Source organism: Hemiscyllium ocellatum, chromosome 6, assembly GCF_020745735.1.
Source record: "Hemiscyllium ocellatum isolate sHemOce1 chromosome 6, sHemOce1.pat.X.cur, whole genome shotgun sequence".
In the NCBI taxonomy this organism is placed as follows: domain Eukaryota; kingdom Metazoa; phylum Chordata; class Chondrichthyes; order Orectolobiformes; family Hemiscylliidae; genus Hemiscyllium; species Hemiscyllium ocellatum.
Genome location: NC_083406.1, coordinates 101,251,481 through 101,279,078, shown reverse-complemented (window position 1 = coordinate 101,279,078; position 27,598 = coordinate 101,251,481). Strand labels below are relative to the sequence as shown.

Sequence of the window (27,598 nt, the reverse complement as noted above, 5' to 3'; positions counted from 1 at the left end):
TGTGGGAGAGTCTAGAATCAGAGGGAATAACTTCAGAGCATTTAAGAATGAGACAAAGAGGAATTTCTTCTCTCAGGCAGTAGTTATCATGTAGAATTCTTTACCACAGGCAGCTGTAGAGTTTGGGTTGTTAAATATACTCAAGGCCAAGATGGCCAGGATTTGGGGAAAGGCAGGTAAGGGGATTTGAGGGGGTCCAAAGAAGAATCAAACTGTGTAAAAAATTTAATTCTGAACTCCGTTTCTCTCCCCACATACGCTGCCAGACCTACTGAGTTCTTCCGGCATTTTCTTTTTTTGTTTTTGAGGATTATCAGATTAGCCATGATCTCACTGAATGGTGGAAGAGACTTAATGGGTCAAACAGCCTTTTCTGTTCCTAAGCTTCATGGCCAGTTTGACAGATTGTTTACTGCAGACCCCTCTCTGGATTTACAACTATCGGATTTCAACTTTTTCTTTGGAGATTGCTTGGACTTTTTTAGTTGGTGCTCAGCCTGAGGAAAGCTTTGCTCTTTTGTTATTGAGAAATCTCTTGTCGTGGGGTTCAATGCGATTTCTGGTGCCTGGTCGTGTCTGAACAATAATTGTTCTCCTGAATATCATGCGGAAGATATCCCAATATTTTCTTCCTGAACAAGCTGTGTTCGCAAAGATCTCAGAAGCACCTGCTTGCATTTGGACACTTCTGTTTTGTTGTGCAAGATCATCAGACTGACAGTTGTCTGAGCATTTCACACATTGGCCATTTTCTGCTTTCAAGAACTAAAGCCTATGGGACAAACGTGTTATTTTTCTGTGATTCTCTGCAGAAGGAAATTCATTTCTCCTCTTTCAACCCCTCTGTTTACACAAATGCTTGTGAGTGTGTGTTCTGGGTTACTTTTATGAAATATATGAAACATATATTTCCTCTTATGAGCTAAGTGGTTTAAACCTTTTTTGCATCACCATTCAATAGGTTCTTTCATAATAAATCTATACTTTTGTCTTTGTTGAAGAAACCAGGTATATAGATCTTTATTGTAATATAGAGAACACATATTAATGCCCATATTGGGAACTGTTGGAAACATGTAAATTTATGTTGTGACCTGTGAAGTAGTGGGACTACAGAAAGACCATACCCTACTGCCATCACAGTCATATCATGATCTGCCTTTAATTCTTGCTCTCTGTTTTGTGGTTAGTTTCCTATCCATTCTGTTACTTACCTCCTGACTTCACCCATTCTGACCCTAGTGATGGGCTCTACTAAAAGCCTCTGCAAATCAAAATATGTTTGATCTCTCACATTTCCCATTATCTAATCTTTATATTCTTCAAATAATTCAGTACAACTGGTCAAGATTGACCTTCCATTTTGAAATTTATGCTGACTAATCTTGATTCTGTTTTTTGTTTCCAGATGTTTCTGTGAAGATTAATGAAAAGCCAAAAGGAAAGTTTGAGCTAAAACAACTAAGGAAGAACACATGAAGAAGTCTCCTTCAGCATTCTCAGGGGAAATCCCAGGCTCTCTCAAGTATGCCTATTGTTGTAAGATAGGCAAATGTCACAACAAAGAGGTGTATCCTTCAAGATTACACATGAATATAAATGATTAGATCATCTATTTTAGTGATGTTTAAGTTCATTCAAAAAGATGGCACCTCCAGCATGAAGTACAATCACATTAGCAAGTCAACATAGAAGTTCTGAGAAAGGGTCACTCAACCCGAAAGGTTAACTCTGATTTCTCCCCACAGATGCTGGCAGATCTGCTGAGCTTTACCAGCTGTTTCTATTTGTGTGCAGGAGAAGCTGGTGCCACAGAAGAAAAGTCAGATAAAATAAGACAGCACATTTGCGAAATCAGAAGTAAATCACGGATAACAGCTCAGGAACTTGAAGACAGAACATACTGGGGCTCACAAAACATATAACCAAGTGTCATCTGACCTGAATGTCGTCCTTCTACCCTGACCCATGTGGCCCCTAGATAATATTTTGCTGTACAGACTGTTCAAGTGACTGTGTGACACCATTAAATATTTACATGTGGTTGCACACGTGCAGTCTTTAGGATTCTAGCATTACTAGAATAGTAGCAGAGATAGAGAAGAGAGTGTGTGCATGTGTATATGTATTAAATTGAATGTTTTATTTTAAAACTGAAGATTTCTAGTTTTGCTGAATATGGTACTAACACTGACTGATTATTTAATACAGTGAATTACATGCACACTTAAATAGCTACACTAACGTAGCTAAAACAGATCCAGATCATTGTATCACACACATCAGCTTGCCTTCCACTCTGTTCATCCTCCTCCCCCACCCCAAACTTTTCTTGCCCCCACTGGTTTTTAAAATGAAACTCTTTATTGGGGCCATGCTTCATCGTGACTGAATAAGTGAAATTCCATGTGTATTAGTCGGATTCCAGGTTTTTTAAAACGGTGGTTTTGGGGATTGCATTCCACAATGCTGTCCAAAAATAAAGAATCAGTGGCTTTGGTTCTGATCCCAATTTGACATTTCAGATCAGCTCCAACACTTGCTTGAAAGACATCGTGAGTCTACTTTTGTTGTTATTGAAAGGCTAATGCAAAACAGATTAGACAGCAGACTTACAGCTCGGTTGTGAAAGCATGCCCATTGTGGAATGCAGCTGTGTTAACTCTTTACTAATACGAGAGAGCAGGGCTGCAAGGAAGAGAGCAGACTGTTAATAACTCTCCAGGTTTGTCCTGGAAAGCCTCCCAGAATCTAAAAGCTAATTATCCTGCGCAATTGGAGTGTGCAACTTGGGAGGAAAGTCAGAAGGCTGTTAGAATTTCTATTAATTTACCTTTCAGTTCTCCCTGCTGAAACAAAATTGTTTCATCTTGTTAATAGGAGGAATGGCTTTTTGATGGACAGTTGAAGAATCCTCAGCAGGTCTGGCAGCATCTGTGAGGGGAACTGTTCCGGGGAAGGGTCACCAGACCTGAAACGTTAACTTTTGATTTCTCTTCAGAGATGCTGCCAGACCGGCTGAACTTTTCCAGCAACTTCTGTTTTTGTTTCTGATGTACAGCGTCTGCAGTTCTTTTGGTTTCTTTTTAGTTAAAGAATTGCTGGCAAGGGAAGGTTGGGCACCTTCTGAATGAACAGCAAGGCAGTGATGGCAGGTCAATGATAAAAAGGAGGTCATGTGATAAACCTGTCACTGTTTTTTAGATTAGATTCCCTCCAGTGTGGAAACAGGCCCTTCAGCCCAAACAAGTCTACACCAACCCTCCGAAGAGCAACCCACCCAGAACCATTTCCCTTTGACAATATACCTAACCTACACATCCCTGAACACTACAGGTAATCTAGCATGGCCAATTCACCTGACCTGCACATCTTTGGACTGTGGGAGGAAACTGGAGCACCCGAAGGAAACCCACGCAGACACAGGGAGAATGTGCAAACTCCACACAGACAGTTGCCCGAGCTGGAATCGAACCTGATGCTGTGAGGCAGCAGTGCTAACCACTGAGCCACCGTGCTGGTGCTATCAGAGTTAGCTAGGCCAGGTATAAAGCAGCAGTGAGCAGAGAGAGGCAGACAGAAAAGGCGATGAGAGAGGTGAGAGAGTAGAATCAAACTAGAGAACAACTGGGGTAAGTACAGAACTACTTCAAAACCAAACTGAGCCTCAAGAGTGGATCCAAGTGCAGAAAAGTGCTGAATGGGGACTTTGGACTGCTAGTACAGGCGTGAGAAAGAGAGTGGGCATTACTGCAAAGCCTGAATAGACACCAAAGAGAAAGTGAGGGACAGCACTGGGCTGGAGACAGGTAGAGGAGCAGAAACTGGCGGCAGGGCATAATTGGGAGGCAGAATAGAAAGATGATTATAGCATAGAGACTTGCTCGGAGGTAGGACTGGCTGACAAAGACAAAAACACAAAGGCAGAACAGTGCTGGGTGGTGCAGACTGCAACTCTGTAGGAAGAAAGGCCAGGGGTAAGGGAAGCAACAGGTTGTGGAGTGCAGAGTAGCAATGTCATTCAATAACTCATGTGAGTCAAGAGTCACAAAGAGGGAAAACTGCACTTATCAGTTTATCAAGAAATACTTTTGATATTGTGATCTTTCCCAAAAGATATTGACAAAACCACAAGCCTTGTGATACCACTGTGAGACCTGGTAACACTGGACAGCTACAGTTTAATTATGACCGCTGATTTCATTTGAAACAATCCCATCTCCCTCCTCCACCACAATCTGACTGATGACCACAATCGGCCATCTTAACCCTGGGACCCCTGCAGACAGGCAAGAAACACAGGGAAGTTAATGTCAAATGACTTTGGATGGTCAGAATAGTTTTTATTGCAGGTGACTAGAAACAAAATGTACCACAACCCACTAACGTGATAGCCTCATCAAGATGCTTTAATATTTCAGGAGCAGAAGGAGCTAAGCACATAAATATACAAATCATCACGTGGATTAAATTCCACCTTTTAGGATGATGTGACGGTATTAAAGATGGTGCAGAAAAGAGTTACAGGAATAGTTCCAGGGATGAGGGATTTCATGGATATTCCATGGATGCATGGGCTGCTGTTCTTAGAGAAGAGGAAATTGAGAGGAGATTTGATAGAGGTGTACAAAATCTGGACAGGGAAGACAGACACAAACTGTTTATATTGTCAGAATGATTGGAAAACAGACAACATGAATTGAAGGTGATTGGTAAAAGAACCAGTGACATGAGGAAAAGTTTGATTATATAACAAACGTGAAGTGCACTTACCGAAAGGGTGCTGGGGTAAATTAGATAATAATGCAAAGAGAGAATGTATACATAGCTATGAGGGAAAATACATGGGAGTGGGACTAAATGAGCTTTTTTTTTGCAAACAACCGGCATAAAAACATTGAAGACTGGAGCAGGAGTATTGACTCCTTGAGCCTGCTCCACCGTTCAATATGATCATGATTAATCATTGAGCTCAATATCCTAATCTTACTCTCCCCCACAACACCTCGATCCCTTTAGCCACAAGAGCTATGTCTACCCTCTCCTTGAAAACACACAATGCTTTGGCCTCAACCACTTTCCATGATAATGTATTCTATGCTTACCATTCTTTGGTGAAGAAATTTCGCCTCATCTCAGTCCTAAAAGATTCTACACCTTCTCCTTAATCTATACCCCTGGTTCTGGAACTCCTCACTATCAGAACATCATTCTTATATCTAACTTATCCAGTCCTGTTACAATATTCTAGGTTTCCGTGAGATCACCCCTCATCCTTCTATACTCCAGTGAATATAATCCTAACCGAATCAAATCTCTCATCAGTCCTCCCAATTTGGTAAACCTTCACTTCACTCCCTCAACAGCAAAAACATCCTTCCTCAGACAACGAGATCAAAACTGCACACAATATCCCAGGTGTGGCCTCACCAATGCCCTGTATAATTGCAGCAAGACATTCTTGTTCTTGTACTCAAATCCTCTCGCTCTGAAGGCCAACATACAGTTTACCTTCTTTCCTGCCAGCTGCAGCTGCACGCTTACATTCAGTAAAGAGTGCACAAGGACACCCAGGTCTTGGTAAAAACTTCCCTCTGTCAATTTGACAGAGTCTGCCATCAAGGAGCTCTAGTAAAACTGGTGTCAATGGGAATCAGGGGAAAGTTATCCACTGGTTAGAGTCATACCTGGCACAAAGGAAGATGACGGTCAGTCATCTCAGCTCCAGGACATCTCTGCAGGAGTTCCTCAATGTAGTGTCCTAGACCCAAACATCTTCAGCTGCTTCATTAATGACCTTCCCTCCATCGTAAGGTCAGAAGTGGGATTGATTACTGATGATTGCACAACACTCAACACCATTTGTGACTCCTCAGATACTGAAGCACTCCATATTCAAATGTAACAAGGTCTAGACAATATCCAGGTTTGGGCTGACCATTGGCAAGTAACATTCGTGCCACACAGATGTCAGGCATTGATCATCTTCAACAAGAGAAAATCAAACCATCACCTCTTCACATTCAGCAGCATTACTATTGCTGAATCCCTCATTACCAATAATCTAGCATGGAATGGCAGAGATGGAGAGATGATGTATCTAGCCATATTACTAGTGGCTACAAAAGCTAGGAATATTGCACCAAATTACTCACCTCCCGACTCCTCAAAACCATGACATAATTTATGAGTTCAATGGAATACTCCCCACTTGTCTGGATGGATACAATTCCAACAACACTCAATGAGATGACCACCATCCTGGACAAAGCAACCTATTTGATTATTCACATCCACCACAGTCAACATTCATCCCTTTCTCCACCCATGCACAGTTGGTCATGTTGATGAGGTGCCCTACAATAACTCACTAAGATTTGTCCAGCAATACTGAACTCCATATTCCTGCCGGATATGAATATTTGATGTTAGGAAACTCCTCTACCTGTTAGTTCCCTTCCAAGCCACTCAACAATCTGACTTGCAAATATATCTCCATTCCTTCATTGTCACTGCGTCAAAATCCTTGAATTTTCTTCCCAATATCACTGCAGTGTCTCTACACCAGAAGAACTCAATGAGAAAGTGCATCACCACCTTTCCCAGGTCAATTAGGCAGGACGATAAAGGCTGGCTTCACCAGTAATGGTCACATTTCATGAACGAATAAAAGCATTTATTTCAATTTGATCACCTGTGTACTACCTCCAAGCTGTTAAAAAGCACAGACCCATGGAAAAGTGAGGAGTGCACAGTCTAAAATAAGTATCCATTCTTGGAAGATCTCATGTGGGAAAAAGTTACATTTCAATTGTTACAGTCTCAGAGTGCTCCTGTGGATCTGAGGAAAATTGGTGAAACACAAGCAAGATCTGGAGGGAACAAGCCTCTTCCTCACAATGATCATCACCTCAACTTGATTCGTGCCAGCATCTGACAAAAAAAAACTGTTTAACGCATTAAATATATTTTCAAAATTGCTAAATATTAAACATTCTACTGTGTTTCCTGCAGTATATTCCATTCTTAAGCTGACTATCCTGGCTCAATGGTAAATAGTCTTCCAGTAATCACCTTGCAACAAGTCAACTAGTCACTTACAATGTATCAGTAGTCACTAATGCAGCAAGAACCCACCAAATGACCTTCTACTCCTGAGAAATCTGGGGCCGACTTTCCTCGGAGCAACTTTTGAACTGGAAACCATGCCAATTTGAGGCTGGAGGCTGGGTGTGACTCGTGCTCCATACAAGACTGTCTTCTTCATCACAAGTGGAAACTCTGGGTGATATCAGTTCTGTCTTTGATGGGCCAGAACTGAAACCATCAAACAGAACATGTAATTATTACTGCCATTTATTGTTTACTGGCTTATCATTGAGAATCTCCAGAGTGGGGAAAAAGGAAATATCTTCCTTATTTAATAAAGGGTGCTCTAATGAATTCACTGCGGCAGTTATAAGGCAGACATTTAGATCACAGTAAAGCAGAGTTATGTCTGACTCAGGGCTGGTAGGTTGCAGAAGGGAAGTGTTCCTTCAACTGAGTCTATCATGCTCAATAGCACCTTCAGCTGCAAAGGACCTGAACTAATGTTTTCTAACACATTACCTGTGGACACCACTTCAGTTCATTACGTAGTGTCCCCAAATGTGAGTGTAAATGTTTCTGTTTTTGGTGAAGAATAAGTGGTTTCCACACAGCACCCAAATGTCCAAGGGATCTTGCTTTGTGCACATTGGCTGCCACCTTATTGAAGTGACCACACTTCAAACGCACTTCCTGAGCTGAAAAGTAATTTCAGAAGTCTTGATGTCATGTGGGCACCATATAAACTGATGTTTTTTTTGGCCTTTCATGATGCAATGTGGCACTGAAACACACAAATTTGGAGCTAAAGTGGATCTCTCAGCCTGTCAAGTGTGCTCTGTCATTCCGTCTGATCACTGTTGATCAGATTACTTCACATTCCAGCCTACCCCTAATAACCTTTAAACCCTTGCTTACCAAGAATCGATCTACTTCCGCCTAAAAAAAATTCAAATGTTCTACTTCCACTGCCTTTGAGGAAGAGAATTCAAAACGGTCACCAATGTCTCACCTTTTCTGAGAGAAAGAAGAGAATTTGTTCCTGTGAAAATGAAGGATAAGGATGGTAAGCATTGGAGACCCTGGATGACAAGTTGTGAGATTAGTCTGAAGGAAAAAGGAGGCATACGTAAGGTTTAGGAAACTGAAGACAGATAGAGCCCTCGAAGAATATGAAGAATGCAGAAATAACTTCGACAAGGAGGGCTAAAAGGGGCCATGAAATATCCTTGGCAAACACAATTAAGTAAAGTCCCAAGGTGTTCTACACATATATAAGGAGGAAGAGGATAGCTATGGAAAGGGTAGATCCACTCAGGGACAAAGGAGGGAATTTATGTCTGGAGCCGGAGGAAGTGGGTGAGGTATTTTACGCATACTTTGCATCAGTATTCACAAAAGAGAAGGACATGGCAGATGGTGAGTCTTGGGAGAGGTTAATTTCTCGGGCACGTCAATACAAAAAGGTGACAGCGTTGGATTTTGTGAAAACATTAACATAGACAAGTCCTCAGGACCTGATAGGATATATCCCAGGATACTCAGGAAAGTAAGGGAGGAAATTACTGGGATAGAAAATAGCAGTGGAGGGGCAATTTTCTGATTGGAGGTCTGTGACCAGTGGTGTACGACAAGGATCAGCGTTGGGACCCCTGTTGTTTGTAACATACATAAATGATTTGGAGGAGAGTGTAGCTGACCTGATTCGTAACTTTGTGGATAATGCAAAGATTCAACCTGCAGACAGTGAGGAGGATATAGACAGCCTAGAGGCAAGGGCAGAGAGATAGCTGATGGAATTTAATCCCGACAAATGCAAGGTGATGCATTTTGGAACTTCTAATGCAGGAGGAAAGTATACAGTAATTCCTGAAGAAGGGCTCATGCCCGAAACGTCAATTCTCCTGCTCCTTGGATGCTGCCTGACCTGCTGCGCTTTTCCAGCAATACATTTTCAGCTCTGATCTCCAGCATCTGCAGTCCTCACTTTCTCCAGTAAATAGCAGAAGCCTGAGAAGTATTAACAGGCAGAGGGATCTAGATGTACAGGTACACAGTTCCTTGGAAGTGGCAACACAATTGGATAAGGTGGTCAAGCAGGCCTGTGGCATGCCTGATTTCATCAGTTGGGGCAGAGAGTATAAAAACTGGCGAGTCACATTGCAGGTGTATGGAACTTTAATGGGGGGGGGGGGGGAAGGGAGGTGGTGTTGGGGAAATGGGATGGGCTGTCCTCAAGGTGGCCAAAAGATGTTGGGGTGGACCGAGAGCTGAAAGGGCCGTAGGGGAGGGCTGCCTTAGAGTGGCGGGAAGGTGAGAGGGACGGGTAGTTTGCTGGGTTGCCAGGGGTGTCTGTGTTATATAGACCTGCTTTGTTCGGTTTATCCAACAGTCAGTGATTGCACTTACTGTTTCCTTCTTGATTTGATGTAAGGTGGGATTTGAGGTTTATCCTCATTTCCCTGCAGACTGATTGTACAGTGGGGTTTGGGGTCTGTCTTTGCCGCCCTTTCCCCTGTAAATTGCTGTTTCTTCTCTCCGGCTGTTCATGTTAACTGTTTGTAATTTGTACTGGTTAATAAAATTAAAAAACATATAAACAGAGGATTTAGAATCTCCTCATTCAGGTGGCTGACTGAGCTGGCTGGTCACAGCCAGTGTACTGTGTGCAAATAAAGGGTGACTCGGTGACAGGATACCGGCTTCTGGGCAGTTACTTCACAAAGAGATGTAGGATTAAGGTAAACTGCAGTTTGTTTAAAGGAGATGAGAGGCAGGTTTTTTTACACAGAATGGTAAGTGCCTGGAATGTACTGCCAGAGGAGGTGATGGAAACAGATATAACAGCAATTTTTCAGAGGCATCTTGACTTATATGAAAAGAGGGAAAAAGGCTGTGTAAAGGCAATAGGTTTTTGGTGTTGAAAGACATCATGTGCCAGCACAGACTTGCTGGGTTGACGGGTCTGTTTCTGTGCTACACTGTTGTTGTTCAAATCACAAGGGAGACTTCTAGTTTTAAATTCTCCCACAAGATTAATATCCTTTTCGCATCCATTGGTCAGTCCCCTGGCAACATTCCCCTGTGCATTTCTGCTGTGAAGATGAGTGCAGCCTGTCTTAATGCTGTAAAGATTGGAAGCTGGTGCACTCATCATACTCTCCTGGGACTGAGACGGGACCTAAAGTTGTTCCACATACACATTAGAAATTGACGTGAGAGCAGGCAATTCAGCCTCTTGAGCCTGCTCTGCCATTCAATACAATCATGGCTGACCTCATCTGACCTGAACTCTGCTTTCCTGGCCACTCCTCTTAACCAATTAACCCATAAATAATTACAAATAATTTAAAATCTGTCCATCTCCTTAAATATATTTAATGTCATGTCATCCACTGCACTCCAGAATAGTGACTTCCACACTGACTTTGGAAGTAGAGCTAATTCACAGAGCTACTGATCTTGTAATTAATTATAACCATTTCTCTGCTTCTGCCTACCGAAATCGTCTAAACAAAGCTGGAGAGATATACCTGTCCACATAAGTTGACTCTCACCTGTGGTCCCTGGTCCTGCTGTTATTAAGTAATGATGGTTCTTGCTCCAAAAATAGTCACAATGTTTCAATTGCAGCACCTCCTCTTCAGTTTAGCTTTTATACTGTGGGAATGTTTAGACCCTGCCAAATACTACTGCCACAAGATGAAGCCAGCTGAATTCCAGTGATGACAGAGCAATTCTTCACACTTGCTAACCCACTGAGTGCAGGAGCTTTCTATCTGTACTATGGCAGGTATGTCGGTCCTCAGTGACACTGCACAGCCTCATATAGAGATATATTGTTGTAAGGCTTTAAAGAAAGCACTTGTTTTTTTTTTAAAATCCCCAAATAACTGTATATGCTGTAAATCAGAAACAAAAGCAGAAATTGTTGGAAAAGCTCTACGATGTAGAAGCAGTACCTGTGGGGAGAAAGCAGTTAACGTTTTGGGTCCAGTCACCCTTCTTCAGAAATTGCTTTTTCAAAACAAACTAAAGAACTATGGGTGGTAGGATCAGAAACAAGTCAGAAATTGCTGGAGAACTGGAAAAGGGTCACTGGACCTGAAATGTTCACTCTGCTTTCTCTCCACAGATGCTGAGCTTTTCCAGCAAACTCTGATTTTGTTACTCACTCTCGTTTCTTCTCCTCTTCGAAAATCAGAATCATAAAATGACACAGGAAGGAAGGAGGCTAAACAACCCATTGTACCTGTTCAAGCCACATGTGCTATCTTTTGAGATTATACCTCAAACTGATGTTTCATGTCCTTCAGTATATCTGGAATGTGCCTAATCTTCTGAACCATGGGATGATCTGACCACATTCACTTTATGTTACGATTTCAATCAGGAGTGGAGATCTTATTGAACATCTTGGCTGAAATTTGCAGGCAGTAATGAATTAAAGGTGCTGGTTATTGTCCAGGAACAAAGCTGCTCACTGTGTTCTAATGATGGCTGTGGCATACTCTTCCTCAATCCCATTCACACCTTAAATTAGAAGCCGTGTCAAGGGGATGCCTTGGCATGCTTTGTTCAGACATAACAAGCTAAGAAGTTAAAAGCAATATGATCTTTCTAAGTTAATTTGAACTTTTGGATTGCAAAATAAATGACTGAATGAGTTAAGAGAGCAGTTAAAGAAAGATAAGTAAAATTTAAAAACAAATGGAATTTGATGCTAATGGTCATGGGTTTTTGCAGGCTGAAGTTTTGCTGTGTATTGCATTGCTCACCACCATCAGTCTACTCTCAATTATCAGAAAAATAATGAAAGGTGACATCAACAGTGCTATCAAGCGACACTTACTCAGCAATAACCTGCTCAGTGAAGCCCAGTTTGGGTTCCACCACTCAGCTCCTGGCCTCATGAGAGCTTGGGTCAAACATGGAGTGATTGAAGGGAAATACCTTCACTCAGAGAATTGAGAATCTTTGGATTTTGTCTCTCAAAGGCTTTGGGTGTTCAACCGATGAGTGTATTCAACACAAATCAACCGATTCTTGGATACGGAATCAAGAGCTAAGAGGCAGGTTTTCAGTCTTAAAAGGGGGTCAACGATTATGGGGTATAGGCAGTAAAGTGGAGACAGGGTCACAAGCAGATCAGCCAGGACGTTATAGAAAGGGAGAGCAGGCTCGAGGGGCCAAATGGTCACTCCCATTTCATAAGTTCTTATGGAGGGCAGAAAAGTGAAGTTGATGGAGAGGTATGGCCATGATATTGTTGCATGTTGGAGCAAGTTCACTCAGTAGTAAAGTCTACTCCTGCTCTTATTTAGAGTCATAGATGTATAGCATGGAAAGAGACCCTTCGGTCCAACTCGTTCATGCTGACCAGACATAGAAATCTAATCCCACCTGTCAATACTAGACCCCTATCCCTCCAAACTCTTCCTATTCATATACCCGTGTAAAAAATGAGGTCTGCAGATGCTGGAGATCACAGCTGCAAATGTGTTGCTGGTCAAAGCACAGCAGGCCAGGCAGCATCTCAGGAATAGAGAATTCAACGTTTCGAGCATAAGCCCTTCATCATATACCCATCCAGATGCCTCTTAAATATTGCAATTGTACCAGCCTCCTCCACTTCCTCTGGCAGTCCATTCCATATATGCACCATCCTCTACATGAAAAAGTTGCCGCTTAGATCTCTTTTTATATCTTTCCCCTCTCATCCTAAATCTATGCCCTCTAGTTCTGGATTCCCCAACTCGGGGAAAAGACCTTGCCTATTTATCCTCTCCATGCCCCTCATGATTTTATAAACCTCTATAAGGTCACCCCTCAGTCTTCACTTCAGGAAAAACGGCCCCAGCCTGTTCAGCATCTCCCTATAGATCAAATCCTCCAACCCTGGCAACATCCTTGTAAATCTCTTCTGAACCTCTTCAATTTTCACAACATCCTTCCAACTCCTATACTCAATGCTCTCTCTACCCACGACTCTACTTTCAAGGAGCTGTGAACCTGCACTCCAAGGTCTTTTTGTTCAGCAACACTCCCTAGGACCTTACCATTAAGTGTATAAGTCCTGATAAGATTTAACTTCCCAAAATGCATTTATCTGAATTAAACTCCATCTGCCACTTCTCAGCCCATTGGCCCATCTGATCAAGATCCCACTGTAATGAGGTAATCTTCTTCGCTGTCCACTACATCTCCAATCTTGGTGTCATCTGCAAACTTACTAACTATACCTCTGATGTTCATATCCAAATCATTTATATAAATGACGAAGTTGTGGATCCAGCACCGATCCTTGTGGCACTTCACTGGTCACAGGCTTCCAGTCTGAAAAACAACCCTCCACCACCACCCTCTGTCATCCACCTTTGAGCCAGTTCTGTATCCAAATAGCTAGTCCTCCCTGTATTCCATGAGATCTTACCTTGCTAACCAGTCTCTCATGAGGAAATTTGTTGAGCGCCTTACTGAAGTCTCTTTTGGTCTTATACAATGTTTGAAGAGCTGAACAATTGGGATTTTAGTGATTGAGTTCAGGTTCTGTCAATAGGGTTTCTAATTCTTTTCATGTTTTTAACTGTATTTCTCTCTCTACAGATACAGTCAACTTGATTTTATTTCCAGAATCCAGAGTTTTTCACTTTGGCTTCCAAAGTATCTTCTGGATTGAACATCACTGTTGGCAATAACACACCAGCTTTAGCCAACCACAGACAAATACCACAGATATTTATTTGATTCCCTTTCATGAATTTGTCTAGAGCAGGAGAGCTGTATTTAATGAGTTGATTGAATTCTTATAAGACATGAACCCACATTTTTATCCTGTCATTTTCTGTTTCACATTCCATATGTTACCAGGATAGCACACAGGTGAATTTCCTCCATTGCTCTCCTGGACAGGCCGCCAGGGTAGCTCAGTGATTAGACCTGCCTTTCATTACTTCCTCCTTCTTATGGAGAAATGACATACATCTCCTAACCATTTCACCAAGGTGACAGGGCTGAGGTTAAGATATCAGCAGTGTAAGAGGTTCTGGGCACTAACTTCGAACACATCTTATTCTAGTACTAAGCATGGCTGCTCTAAGACACTAGCTATTGTTTAACATTTATTCCAGGAGGGGCACTACATCTGCCAGCCCAGCTTCTGTGGGCTAGAGGGCCACCTACATGGTTGAACTGTGTATAAAAGTGAGCTTTGTTCACCTATTAGGAGATACAGATGTGTGCAGGCTGTCAGATAGGAACACAGCTTCTCTCCAGCATTCTTCCAGATGAAGGAAACAAGAACTAGCTTGAGGATGTCCTAAAGCAATTTACAGCCAATTAAGTATTTGAAAGTGCTGTAAAGTAGGAAGCATGATAGTCAATTTGTGTGCGGTTGGTCCCAAACATAGCAATAGCGGAAGAGAAAAATACTCCCTTTAAGATAGGTCTTTAAAAAAAGCCTGGCAGAACAAATGCTGCAGTTGTATTTCCCCTGCAATAAACCAATCGCAGCTAGTCAAACATGGAACAGCATTTCATGAAGACTCAAAGTTTAAAAACCTAAAGAACAATAAATGCCACAGGTTCAGATGTAGATTCAATTAGCAGATCTTGATATCCTGGCCTGACAGCAAAGGAATGGAAGTCTTTCAAACTCAACCTGCTGCCATGCAGCTTCTGCCTGTTTCAATTTATGGTGTTGGTACCAACATTAATCTCAAAACTGGAGACAGTGTTTTGAAGAAAATGATGCAGACCTGTGGCCTTGACAGGTACATAAAGAGGTGGTGCTCACCAGTAACTGTAGAGGTTGTCTTGCAGGAGATGTATTAATACACACTCTAAAGGCAGAGGCTGTTTCATATCAGCAATGCAGAAATGCAATCACTAGACGTCAAAACTTCCACAGGCATTCAAACTTCCAGAAATAATAATGCAAACTGAATTTCATTGCTGCAAACTCAAGAAATGTTAATCAGACTGTTCAACCAGGCCCTCAATAGGACCAAAACTTTGTGGTTCCTCCCAGTTAACTGCAATATGAGACCATAAGACATAGGAGTGGAAGCAAGGCCATTCGGACCATTAAGTCCATTCCGCCATTTAATCATGACTGATGGGCGTTTCAAGACCACTTGGGGGGAAGAAGACAGTGTTTTCACAAATATAACTACCTATCAATTTTACCACTGCTTGCCTCTCTCATCCTTTTATCCCTTGATATCATAATGACATTTGCAATTAAACTGCCTACGTGAACCCAATACACTGGAGTACAACCACAGCTGGGATGAGATTTTACATAGGCATTTTTCAGTATTGTTGCAAAAAAAAAAAAAATTTGTTGAAGCTTTTTGGTTTGAACTCATCAGGACAATTTTCGAGAAAACAACATTTGTACTGTATGAAAGGAAAGTGCTGATTGCTTGGCAAGTGGAAACTGATTGGGAGAAACATTGCCAAGCAAGTTGAGAATATTAGATGGTGACTGACAGCCAAAAGCCAATCTTTATTAAATGTTAAAGCAGGGTGCCTGACTCTGCTTGGTCATGGCATTGCTCTGAGAAATAAACCAAGACTGTCACCTGTTTTGTTGAGTTGAAACAGGTGCAGTGATGCACAGGATCATCTTTATTTTGAAAAATGAAATAAACACCCTTCAGAAATATAAACCTTTCAGAGGGAAGAAAAAGAGAAAAGGAAGCCTGCATCTTACTGTGAACAGAGGTAAAAGGGCTTTTGCCCGAAACGTCGATTTCGCTGCTCATTGGCTGCTGCCTGAACTGCTGTGCACTTCCAGCACTACTGATCCAGAATCTTACTGTGAACATCTTCAGCATTTTCTGTTATTTTTCCTAATCTACAATGCCTCTCAATAAAGATTATTCTCTTCTCTATTTTTCCACATATATTCTCCCCAGTCAGGTCATGAGATAAAGTGCATCTTCCTTGGTAAAAAGGTTTTTTTGCAATACAGAAAAGCAGTTATATTTAATCTAGGATGTTAAAGATTATTAATATGAATGTTGAGTTCAGATAATATCATAATCTTGAACAAAATCACATTGATCCAGTCATGCAAACCAATTCTATTTAATGGTATGCTGCTTTTCAATATGTATTTCACTATTAACAACCTTTTAAGGATAAAATATTATGTTAGAAAAACAGTCTGGTCTAGACAACATAAAAGTTTACAGAATCTCTGGCTAAGTGCAAAAGCTTTTGAAGAATATCAACTTTTTTTGTGGAAGACAGGGGTGTAAGATAAATCATTAGTTAACTATCTGTCCTTTAGGATCAATTTTGTTCAATTGGTGCTTCTGTGGAGCCCTTTTTTTTTTGCATTTAAGGCTCTATAGAAATGTAAGTTGTTGTTGCACTGCTACTTTCAAATTTACCATATAAAATGTATTCAAGGTTATCTCTTTGTAAAGCTTGTTGAATCTCAGTCGGCTAAGTTTGAAATGCTGAGACCAACGTATATCTCACTATATTATGAAGGACACTGGAACATCACACACACACACACACACACACACACACACACACACACACACACACACACACACACACACACACACACACACACACACACACTCAGTATGACTGACAACATTATTGATAGATTCCTGTTTTGGGTCAATAGGGTAATGAGTTAAGTTGACCCCTTCATTGAAATATACTCACTGGGTCCTCAGAGGAGCAAAGCACTTTGACCAAATGATCTGCATATGTAACATGTCCTGCTCTCCAAGACTTCCCTACAATCAGCTGGACATTGTTCCAGACTTGCTATCTGAAGGAGAAACAGCTGCAGGAATAAAGTAAATGGCATCCAGCCAGGCGGAACCACGTTCCTTCCATTCCCTTTTCTAGCTCAGCAAAAATCAGTCCTTTATTGGAAGCCATGTAGTTTTGTACAGTACTCACTGTTTCAATCATTAAGTCTCCCACTTTCTGTTTCTCATGCCAGTTCTGGACACATTGATGAGCCTGCTCCAGAAACTTCTCATGGTGCTCCAGAATTTCCGGAATCTGGAAAAACATATCATCTACAAGGGCCAGGTCACAGATACAGGAATTCTCTGGCTGCTTCAGAGGTCTCATGTATCCCTGTCAAAGAGAAATATTAAACCAATTATTCATCAGTGACAGTAAAGATGATCAGCTATCATTATCTACTGAAACACATTTCTTTGTCATTTTTCCAAACAGCTAACCCGGTGCGGATTGGGAATCCAGCTATGGCCCTCAAGCACTTTTGTCTACAAAATACTGAAACACTTTTTTTCATCAAACAATTTTCAGAAAACTTGGAAACGTATTGAATGTATGTCCACCAATGACGGGCTTATTCGATTCTGGAATGTGCAAGATGCCACAATTGGAGTTGCACCAAGATTTCATGGAGCTGGAGAGTTGCAGGAGATTGGAAAGGCTTTCTATTTATTTGAGCATGGGATTTGGGCATCGCTGACTGGACCAGCATTTATTCCCTGTCTCTAGCTGCCCTTGAAAATGTGGTGGTGAACTGCCTTCCTGAACCATGGAGTGACCTGTAACCATGGATGAGAAATTTGAAATCAAGACATTGGTAACTGGGAAACCAAAGTATATTCTGGCATGATGAGTGCAACATGGCATATGAACAGACCAGAGAGAATGTTAGGACTGCAGATGCTGGAGAGTCAAGAGTCAAAAAGTGTGGCGCTGGAAAAGCACAGCAGGCCAAGCAGCATCTGAAGAGCAGGACAGACTAGTTTTTGATAAGCTCAAGCTCACAGAAGCTTTCTCCCAACTTGCACACCTATGCTGGCTCAACATTGGGAATACTGTGGATGCTGGAACTCTGGAACAAACAGAAAATGTTGGAGAAACTCAGCAGGTCTGGCAGCAACTGTGGAGAAAGAATCAGAATTCACTTTTCAATTCTAGTATGAGTCCTCATCAGAACTGTTCCAAAGAACAGAACTGCCAACACTGAACAATGTGGTTTGCGATCCACATTATTTCTTCCTTGGCTCAGGATTCAGGGAATTCTTCTGCTGTCCGTGTGGTTAAAGTTTCAGTAACCAGCTGCCTTGGCTGCCTAAACCACTGTTCAAAGTAGAAGGAGCAGGAGGATTAGGGTTAAGATGAAAGATCGAATCCTGGGCCCAACGTTCACACCATGTGTGGCCCAAAGAAGCCACCACTGAAGCTTAAAAATGACTGACCCAGAAACCAGAGAAAGACAGGATGTCAGAAAAAAATTTTGACTTGCCAACACTTCTTAGTGACGATACTGACCAGCTGTGAATTACTGGGTGGTAATCCAATCAAAACCTCCAGGTCATATCACTCATTGGAAACAAAGCCAGAGGTATTGTTTTTACTGAAAATGACATCATTGGCTGAATGTCTCTAACAGCTGCGCAGTATATTTATTTTCAACAAACAAATCATCTTGGACACTTGTCACAGTGAGTCACTGGGCATGCTTATCCTTTATAACATTTGGGATGTTATCAAGTGTGGCAAGAAAGTTGGAATACCTACAAGAGCCGCTATTTGCTTAAAGAACCAATCTGACAGAATCTGATATTACTTAGACTGGACGCTGCACATTCCTGACTCTTCTCCCCCACTTTGTGGCATGTTTGATGAACTGGAGGAATTAATCAGCTGACAGGTTTCTCTACCTCTGGTGAGAAGGCCAGTGGAAAGCTAACCTGCCAATGGAGGCCCTTAAATGAGGATGTAATGAGCCCTTAAGGGACTCACCCTACTGCCATCTGTATTAACAGTCAGGGACAGTCACCCTGTGGGGACATGTTTTATTGCAGGCTCCTGGGGAAGAGATTTCTTCATTCAAAGGCACTCAGTTTCCAATCTAGAGGCTCAGCAATGAGGGGGGGTTTACCTGTTGTAAGCCCCCGACTTCTCTTGTTGTCGACCCTCTCTTCTGACCATCATTCACCAGGTCTTTTTGATTCAAGGTCACGGGGAGATGTGGTGCTGTCCTTCTCTGAACAGTTTCCAATATAATTTCATCCTTCCTTAAATAAGGAGACCAATACAGTTCCCAGCATCGTGGATGTAATCTCACAGAGCCCTGCATAACTTCCAGTGTTTTGTATCCAACAAACAATAACATTCTTTAACTTTTCTCATTTCTTGCTGTACCTGCATTCTGGCAATTCATGTACCGGGACTCCATGACCTCTTTGCATCTCAGAGCTGTGCAATCTCTAACCTTTTGGATAATCTGCTTCTCTTCTATTCTTTCTGCCAGAATGGACAATTTCACATTTTCTCACATGAGACTTCTCTTCTAGATTTTTGCCCACTCACTTCACCTATCTATATCCCTTTGAGAGGATTTATGTCCTTGTCATAATGTACCTTCCAAGTTTTGTTTGAGAGAGTGAGGTGAGTTATCACTTTAACAATTGATAGGCCTATCAAAGGATTGTTAAGAGTCAACTATATTTCTGTGGGTCTGGAGTTACATACAGGCCAGACCAGGTAAGAATCACAGATTTCTTTTCATTAAGGACATTAAAGAACCAGATGAGATTTCAAGACAATGTTGTGGCTTCATGGTCAGTATCATTGTTGCAAAATGTTTATACCAAACAAATCTAATTAATTGCATTTAATTTTTTGAAATGTAATGATGGGATTCCAACTCAACTTGAGATCATTTGTTATGTAAGATAACCAAAATGGACCTAGTAACGTTAACTCCGCTATCTCTACACAATGCTGCCCGATCTGCTGAGCTTCTCCAGTAATTTCTGTTTTTGTTGGGTTCTATAGTTACTTTTTTACATGTTGTTGAATTTTGCCATCAATCTTTCCTAAAATGATGGAACCAGAAAGTGATTCACATTCATATGGCCATTTGGCCCACATCTCCGCCTGCTGTAAAAGTTACCTCACTGGTTACATTTTATTATCTTTTCACCAGAGCCTGACAAATGGTGAAAACTTTTTTCGCAATGTTGAGAACCAATATAGTATTGAGTGACAATATGACGATGTATATAAGATTGAAAATTGAATTAAACCATATTCAAAGTGTCCCAGCAGATTTCCTCATTAATCAACTATTAATTCCTATTCATGCAGTATACTGCTTCCCTTGAAAGCTTTATACAATAATGCTTTCGGGAGATTGTAATGTATTAAGATTGTTAAAAAGGGAAAAAAAAAGCTAATTTTCCTTTCATTAAGTGTGCAGAATATTTAATTATCTTCTGCAGCTTTATAGCTGTCTATAGCAACTAAAATTGTGTGGAGTCTATTTAAATTCATTCCCTTTTCCTAAGTACCTATTCTGGAAATACAACAACCTTTATTGTGTGTGTAGGTAGCACATAAATGAGGTCCTAATTAGAACTTACTGTCTGAGGTCTAATGTTGCACGTACCATTTTGAGAGGAGGAAGCATTATTATGACATACAGTGAGTACTTAGGAAATTGTACATAATATAAAACTGTAACTGTGAAAATTATATAAGTTTGCAAACACTAGAAATGAAATAAATATGACTTGGTGGCTCACTAGTTAGCACTGCTGCTTCACTGTGTCAGGGACTTGGGTTTGATTCCACCATTGGCAACTGTATGGAATATGCATGTTCTCCTCGTATCTATGTAGGTTTCCTCCCACAGTCAAAAGATGTACAGGTTAGATGGATTAGCCACGGGAAATGCAGGGTTGCAGGAACAGGGTGGGTATAGGAGAGATGCTCTTTGGAGGCTCAGTGTGGACTCGATGAGCCAAGGGGCCTGCTTCCTTACACAGGGATTCTATAATTCTAGTCTATAAGGAGGAATTCTAATTTGCAGTGATACACACTGTGAAAGTAATATCCCATTCCAGAAACAAATAATATTGCAGAAGTATAACTCAAAGCGTGTGTGCAGTGGATCATTAGAACCTCAAATTCCAGGGACAGTTAGACAGAACCTCAAAGTATCCTGTTTGCTGCATCCGCCTCGGGAAAACATAACCAAATAATGTGATCTAATGTGTGTTGGGGTTGGACCTACCTTTGCCAGAAACAGTACCTGCAGCAGCTGCTGCGTGCTGAGCTAAACTGGTTAAAAGCCCCAACCAGGAATAAATGCAGGGGGTCAGTCTGCTAACTCTGACTCTGACCCCTCACCCCCTCCCTACCCACTTGCCCATGCAATTCAGTTCCATGGCAAACCATGCCAGTCTAGCCACCCTCAGACACTCAAAGGCAACCCATGCTCCCCAGTTTTCCCTTTAGTTCTTAACAGCCCCATGCCAACTGAGTGCCAACTCATGCTCTCCCATCTACTATATTTTGCTCTTGCACCCCATATGGCACGAGCAGATGCCATGCTCAGGAGCCATGCTGAAATGAAAGTAAACTGAGTTCTAAGTATCTTTTCCAGACTTCACTATATCAAAAATAAAACACTCATTCATAAAAGTCTGTTCAACCATTTTAAGTCCAAGTTATGGAACAATCCAGCAGTAATGACATCATAATGATAAAGTCAGAAGTCACGTGACTCCAGGTTATAGCATAATGGGATTATTTGAAATTATTTGAACTATAACCTGGTGTTGGTTGACTTCTGCTTTTGTCCACCCCAGTACAACACTGGCATTTCAACATCATCTTAACAATAGCACTTAGAGTTATGTTGAGCAACAGCGACTGGAATTGAAAGCACTAGTTCTTTTCAAATGTGTGACATAGCAAGGTTTTATAAAAAATTTAAATAATGTGATGGTGTGACAGACCTTATCCATCTTTAAGAGAATCTACATTCACTGTTGAAAGACGCGGGTCATACACTGCAGGAAGCAAGCCTAATAACCCTGTTGGGTTTGCATTTCCAATGTATGTAAATCACAACCCACCCCTTTTCCCCACCAATGAAACTAGGATCTCGAAGAAATGTGGACTGGACTCCAAGATTCCAATGCAATTTTGACTAAGGTAAAAATCCTGACCTAGGCATTAGCACTGGCTTTGTTGGTAGCATATTTGTTCCCGTGTCAGATAGTGATGGGTCCAAGCTCCAGCCTAAGACCTGACACATATTCCACTGCCAAAGATGCTGCTGCCCGATGGATGAGATATCAGAACACAACTCTTTATGCCTTCTAGCAAGAACAGAAATTATGATTCTGCAAAACAATTCTGAAGAAGAGCAGGAAGAATTATCGCAAGTGTCCTGGCAAATATTTATCACTCACTCAAAGTCACTACAACAAATTATCTGGTTGTATTTCAGTGATCTTTGTGGGAGATAGTTTTGTACAAATTATCAATTACAATCCTACATTAGAACAATGATTTCATTTCAAAGTAAAGCACTCTGTGATATCATGTGATCACAAAAGCTCTATGTAAATGTAAAACCTTTTGTTTTGGATAACTATTTTCTTCTCCATCCTCCATATTACTTTTATACTTTATCTGTGTTAATCCAACCAATTAAAATTCAGATAATTTACTTGCAATAAAATTTCGAATGAACATGCACCTAATATTGCATTATATCACATCATGCATTAGAATGCTGCGAAAAACATCATTCCAATTAATTCCCTTTGAGTGTGTAAGAGCTAATTTGTTCACAATAAGACGTTGCACTCAGTAAACGAGGTGAGTTATCACTCTGTTTCTGGTGTTGGTTGAAAGCTGAAATTTGGCCAGGATACTGGAAGAACTTCCTTGCTCTTCTTTCAATTGCGCTGTCAGAGTTTATGGTACATATTCAACTGAACGGGCAGACAGAGCCTCAGTTTAACGTCTTATCGAAATGACAGCCTCTGAGAATCTCACACTTCATCAATACTGTATTTAAGCATCAGTTCTAGTTATAAGATTTCATACACAGTATACAGCAGTGAAACAGGTCGTTCAGCCCAACCAGCCCAAAGCAGTATTTGTGCTGCACACAAACACTTCCCACCTTTCCTGATTTATATCTGCTATCTTCTATTCCTTCCTTCATCAAATGTTAGTCTAGCTTCCCCTTAAATATTCCTGCATTATTTGCTGCAACCACTCCTTGCGATAGTGAGTTCCACATTTTCATAACTCTTTCTACAGAATTCCTCCTCGGATTCACTGATAACTCGTATTGATGGCTTTTAGTTACATTTGTCTCCATAAGGGAACAAACATTCTCTCTGTATCCACTCCATCAGAAACTTTCAAAAGCTTAGGCCCCCAAGCTTCAGACTCAGGGAGTGTTACCAATTAGTAAGTTCATCATTCCTCTAATGAATTTGATATTAATGGTATTGTAAAGGGAATGCTGGTGATCTGAGAATATTGTGCAGATTGTGGTTGATTAACCAGATATTATACAGGTATCGGAGTCGAAGAGTGTGGTGCTGGAAAAGCACAGCCAGACAGGCAGCATCCAAGGAGCAGAAGAATCGAAGTTGCAGGCATAAGCCCTTCATCAGGAATGCCTCAGTGGCTGTGTTTTTCCAGCACCACACTCTGAGTCTGATCTCCAGCAGCTGCAGTCCTCACTGTCTCCTAGTTGATTATACAGATATTGCCATAATTGATTAAAGCCAAATACTACAGATGCTGGAAATCTGACACACACAGAGCACACTGGAGAAGCTCTGCACGTCTGACAGCATTTGGGGAAAGAGAGAAACAGAGTTAACGTTTCTTGTTTAGTTAGACTCTTCTCCAAAACTGTTATGAAGAAGCCGTACCAACTCAAAATGTTAATTCTATTTCTCTCCACAGTGCAACCAGACCTGCTGAGATTCTCTGCATCTACATAATTGAAATTTAGCAAGGATCTAAATCTGGATTGGAGTAATCAATGTGGGCGGCACGGTGGCTCAGTGGTTCACACTGCTGTCTCACAGCACCAGGGTCCCAGTTCAATTCCAGCCTTGGGCAACTGTCTGTGTGGAGTTTGCACATTCTCCCTGTGTCTGTGTGGGTTTTCTCCGGGTGCTCGGGTTTCCTCCCCCAGTCCAAAGATGTGCAGGTTAGGTGAACTGGCCATGCAAAATTGCCCATAGGTTAGGTGCATTAGTCAGAGGGAAATAGGTCTGGGTGGGTTACTCTTCGGAGGGTCGGTGTGGACTTGTTGGGTCGAAGGGCCTGTTTCCACACTGTAGGGAATCTAATCTAATCACTCCAATGTGATTTGGCTTGTAATCCAGCTATTATTAGCAATGATTTTCTTCTCTCCTCATTTGAATTTTCTCCCCCTCTGAAGTCATTGTTTGGCAACAATTCTAAATGTGGTTTCTAAACAGTGAATGTGAGCTCAGTTAACTCAGTACTTTCCTGGTTCATACCTTTTACAATATCAGGTTTGTAAATTGACCATCTATTTAATTTTAAGACAAAATGTAATTGTGAGTGTAATGGATGGAGAACTAATATTTCCACCTGGATACCAGATATGGAAATTATGTTGCCATGGAGATGTGGTTTGAGAAGGGAATGGCCCACTGGAAGCTAATTGTACAAATAAACATGACATCTTTCCCCTTGTACACCTTTCCTTGCAGTTCACTCTGATTCGAACACAGTGAAATTAACTGCCCTTCAGAATTTCACAAAAGCCTCACTGACAGGAAATCCTTTACTAATTCTAATCACCATGTAATTTAAAATGTGAAACCGGACTGTTTCCTTTCCTTCCTCTCTTTCAAACTGAAGGCCGCTGAGATGTGTTGCTATATCCCACTTGTTGCTGGAGTTAGCCCAGAGTTCAGATCGAAGATGTAACCAACCTGATCTGTGTGTCAAGGTAGAACATTGAGACCTGTGGCACTCAGAGTCACAGAGTCATAGAAATGTACAGTATGGAAACAGATACATCGGTCCAACCTGTCTATGCTGACCAGATATCCTAAACCAATATAGTCCCACCTGCCAGCACCTGACCCATATCCCTCCAAATCCCTCCTATTCATATACCCATCCAAATGCCTCGTAAATGTTGCAATTGTACCAGCCTCCACCACTGCCTCCGGCAGCTCATGCCATACACGCAGCACCCTCTGTGTAAAAAAGTTTCCCCTTAAGTCTCTTATATCTTTCCCCTCTCACCCTAAACCTATGCCCTCTAGTTCTGGACTCCCGACCCCTGGGAAAAGACTTTGTTTATTTATCCTATCCAAGCCCCTCATAATTTTGTAAACCTCTATAAGGTCACCCCTCAGCCTCTGATGCTCCAGGGAAAACAGCCCCAGCCTGTTCAGCCTCTCCCTATAGCTCAAATCCTCCAACCCTGGCAACATCCTTGTAAATCTTTTCTGAACCCTTTCAAGTTTCACAGCAACTTTCCGATAGGAAGGAGGCCAGAATTGCACGCAATATTCCAACAGTGGCCTAACCAATGTTCTGTGCAGCCGCAACGTGACCTCCCAACTCCTGTACTCAATACTCTGACCAATAAAGGAAAGCATACCAAACGCCTTCTTCACTATCCTATCTACCTGCGACTCCACTTTCAAGGAAGCTATGAACCTGCACACCTCCAGTGTTTTATATTCTGTGTGGACCTTTGAAATGAAGTTGAACAGCCTGCGCCCTACTGAAGTTATCAATCCAGTGAGCTCACAATGACAGATAATCTCAGCCTGGAAATGAAAGCAATAACCATTTATCCATAATTCTTAACCACTGCAACACAATTAATCCTATACATCCATTTTGTATCAAGTTCAGTAACCTTGAATTAAATGAAGTTCCACTCTGTACAATGCTCCTTTAAACTTCTGATGACTCAAAATGATTTTACTCTGGGTTTTACTTGTGACAAATTCAAGTATTCAAAGACTTTCGGCACGCTTACCTTCCTCGGTTGGGGCATTGAGTATAAAAGTTGGCAAGTCATGGAAAGGAAGTCATAAAGTGTGGCGCTGGAAAAGTACAGCAGGTCAGGCAGCATCCAAGGAGCAGGAGAGTCAATGTTTTGGGCTTAAACCATTCATCAGGAATATTCAGGGCTGATGAAGGGCTTATACCGAAATGTCGATTCTCCTGCTCGTCGGATGCTGTCTGACCTGCTGTGCTTTTCAAGCGGCACACTTTATGACTTTGACCTTCAGCATCTGCAGTCCTCACTTTCTCCAAGTCATGTAAAAACATTTAGTCAGGCCACATCTGAAGTTGTGTGTGTGTGGTTTTGGTCACCACACTATAGGAAAGATGTGGAGGTTTTTGAGAGGGTGCAAAAGAGGCTTATCAGGATGTTACCTGGATTGGAGTGTATTTGCTATAAGGAGAGGTTGACCAAACTTGGATTGTTTCTGCTAGAACGTCGCAGACTGAGAGGGCAACCTGATAGAAGTATCTAAAATTGTGAGAGGCATGGATGGAATGGATAGTCAGAGCCTTTCTCCCAGGGAGGAAATATCAGATACTTGGAGGCATAGGTTCAAGGTGAGATTGAGGAAGTCTAAAGGAGATATGCAAAGTAAGGTTTATTTACAAAGAGATTGGTTGGTGCCTGGAACTTGCTGCCAAGGGAGGTGGTAGAAGCACTTATAATAACAAATTTTAAGAGGCCTTTAGACACACATATGAACAGGCAGGGAATAGCCAGATTTGGACCATGTGCAGGTAGTTGGGATGAGATCAGAATGGCATCATGGTCAGTGTAAACACAGCGGCTGATTGGTCTGTACCTGTGCTGCGCTGTTCTATACTCTATGATTAGGTCCCTCATAGTAGGGTGGTCCAGAAAGTTGTTTACTCTTTAAAGATGCCAATATAGTTAACGTACTAGCTGTTAAATATTGGTGGTTTATTTGGTGGAGATGTGCTGACAATCGATAAACTGTTAGTTTCTAAAGCTCCAAGCTGTTAAGAATGTCAGGTTTGTAAATATTTATATTTTAACTGTCTATTTAGTTCTAAAAGAGAATATACCGAGGTGTATAATTGATAGCTAACTAATACTTTTACCTGGATGCAAGATCTATGTAAATCAGGTTGACATCTGAGATGGAGTTTGAGAGGAAAGAGTATGTTGGGAGTCAATTCATTGATTGATTAAAATGCTTTCCCAAAGATCCCTCTGATAGTCACAGACCAGTCAATAATCTACCAGGATCTGTGAAAAAGGAACAGAGCACCAAGAGGCAGCAAGTCTGGTTCACTGGGAAGTAAATAGTCACTTTGAAAAACTTAAATTCCGGAGGGTTTACAACATGACTGACAGACTCACCTAACTTGAGCTCAAGAGAGAATCTCTTGGAAAACCCACAGAGAGCATCTCTTGGAGTTAAACTTTGCTGTGAGTTTGTTGGAAGAGAACTGAACATCTACTCAAGGGATAGGATGAAGAACAGCTATAACAAAGAATTTTTATTTACCTTGAAAATAAATGAAGAAAGCTTTCTACATTTAAAACGTAAGCTGACTACAATAACGGTGTTAAGTTGATGTTACTTTTGCTTTGTTTATTACAGTAGATGTCTTAATATGCAATCTTGTTCTGACCCTTTCCAGCTATTCATTGGAAGTTTGGATT

The 27,598-nt window shown here is 41.4% G+C and overlaps 1 protein-coding gene across 3 annotated transcripts in view; it reads right to left on the bottom strand.

Annotated features, from left to right (window-relative positions):
• The window catches only part of LOC132816511 (rho guanine nucleotide exchange factor 17-like), a 440,614-nt gene that overhangs the window by 145,144 nt on the left and 267,872 nt on the right, over window positions 1-27,598 (bottom strand). For all 3 annotated transcript variants that reach the window (XM_060826198.1, XM_060826199.1, XM_060826200.1), the window contains exon 3: window positions 17,023-17,205. In XM_060826198.1, the coding sequence (XP_060682181.1) occupies window positions 17,023-17,205 (183 nt within the window). The remainder of the gene's footprint in view (window positions 1-17,022; window positions 17,206-27,598) is intronic.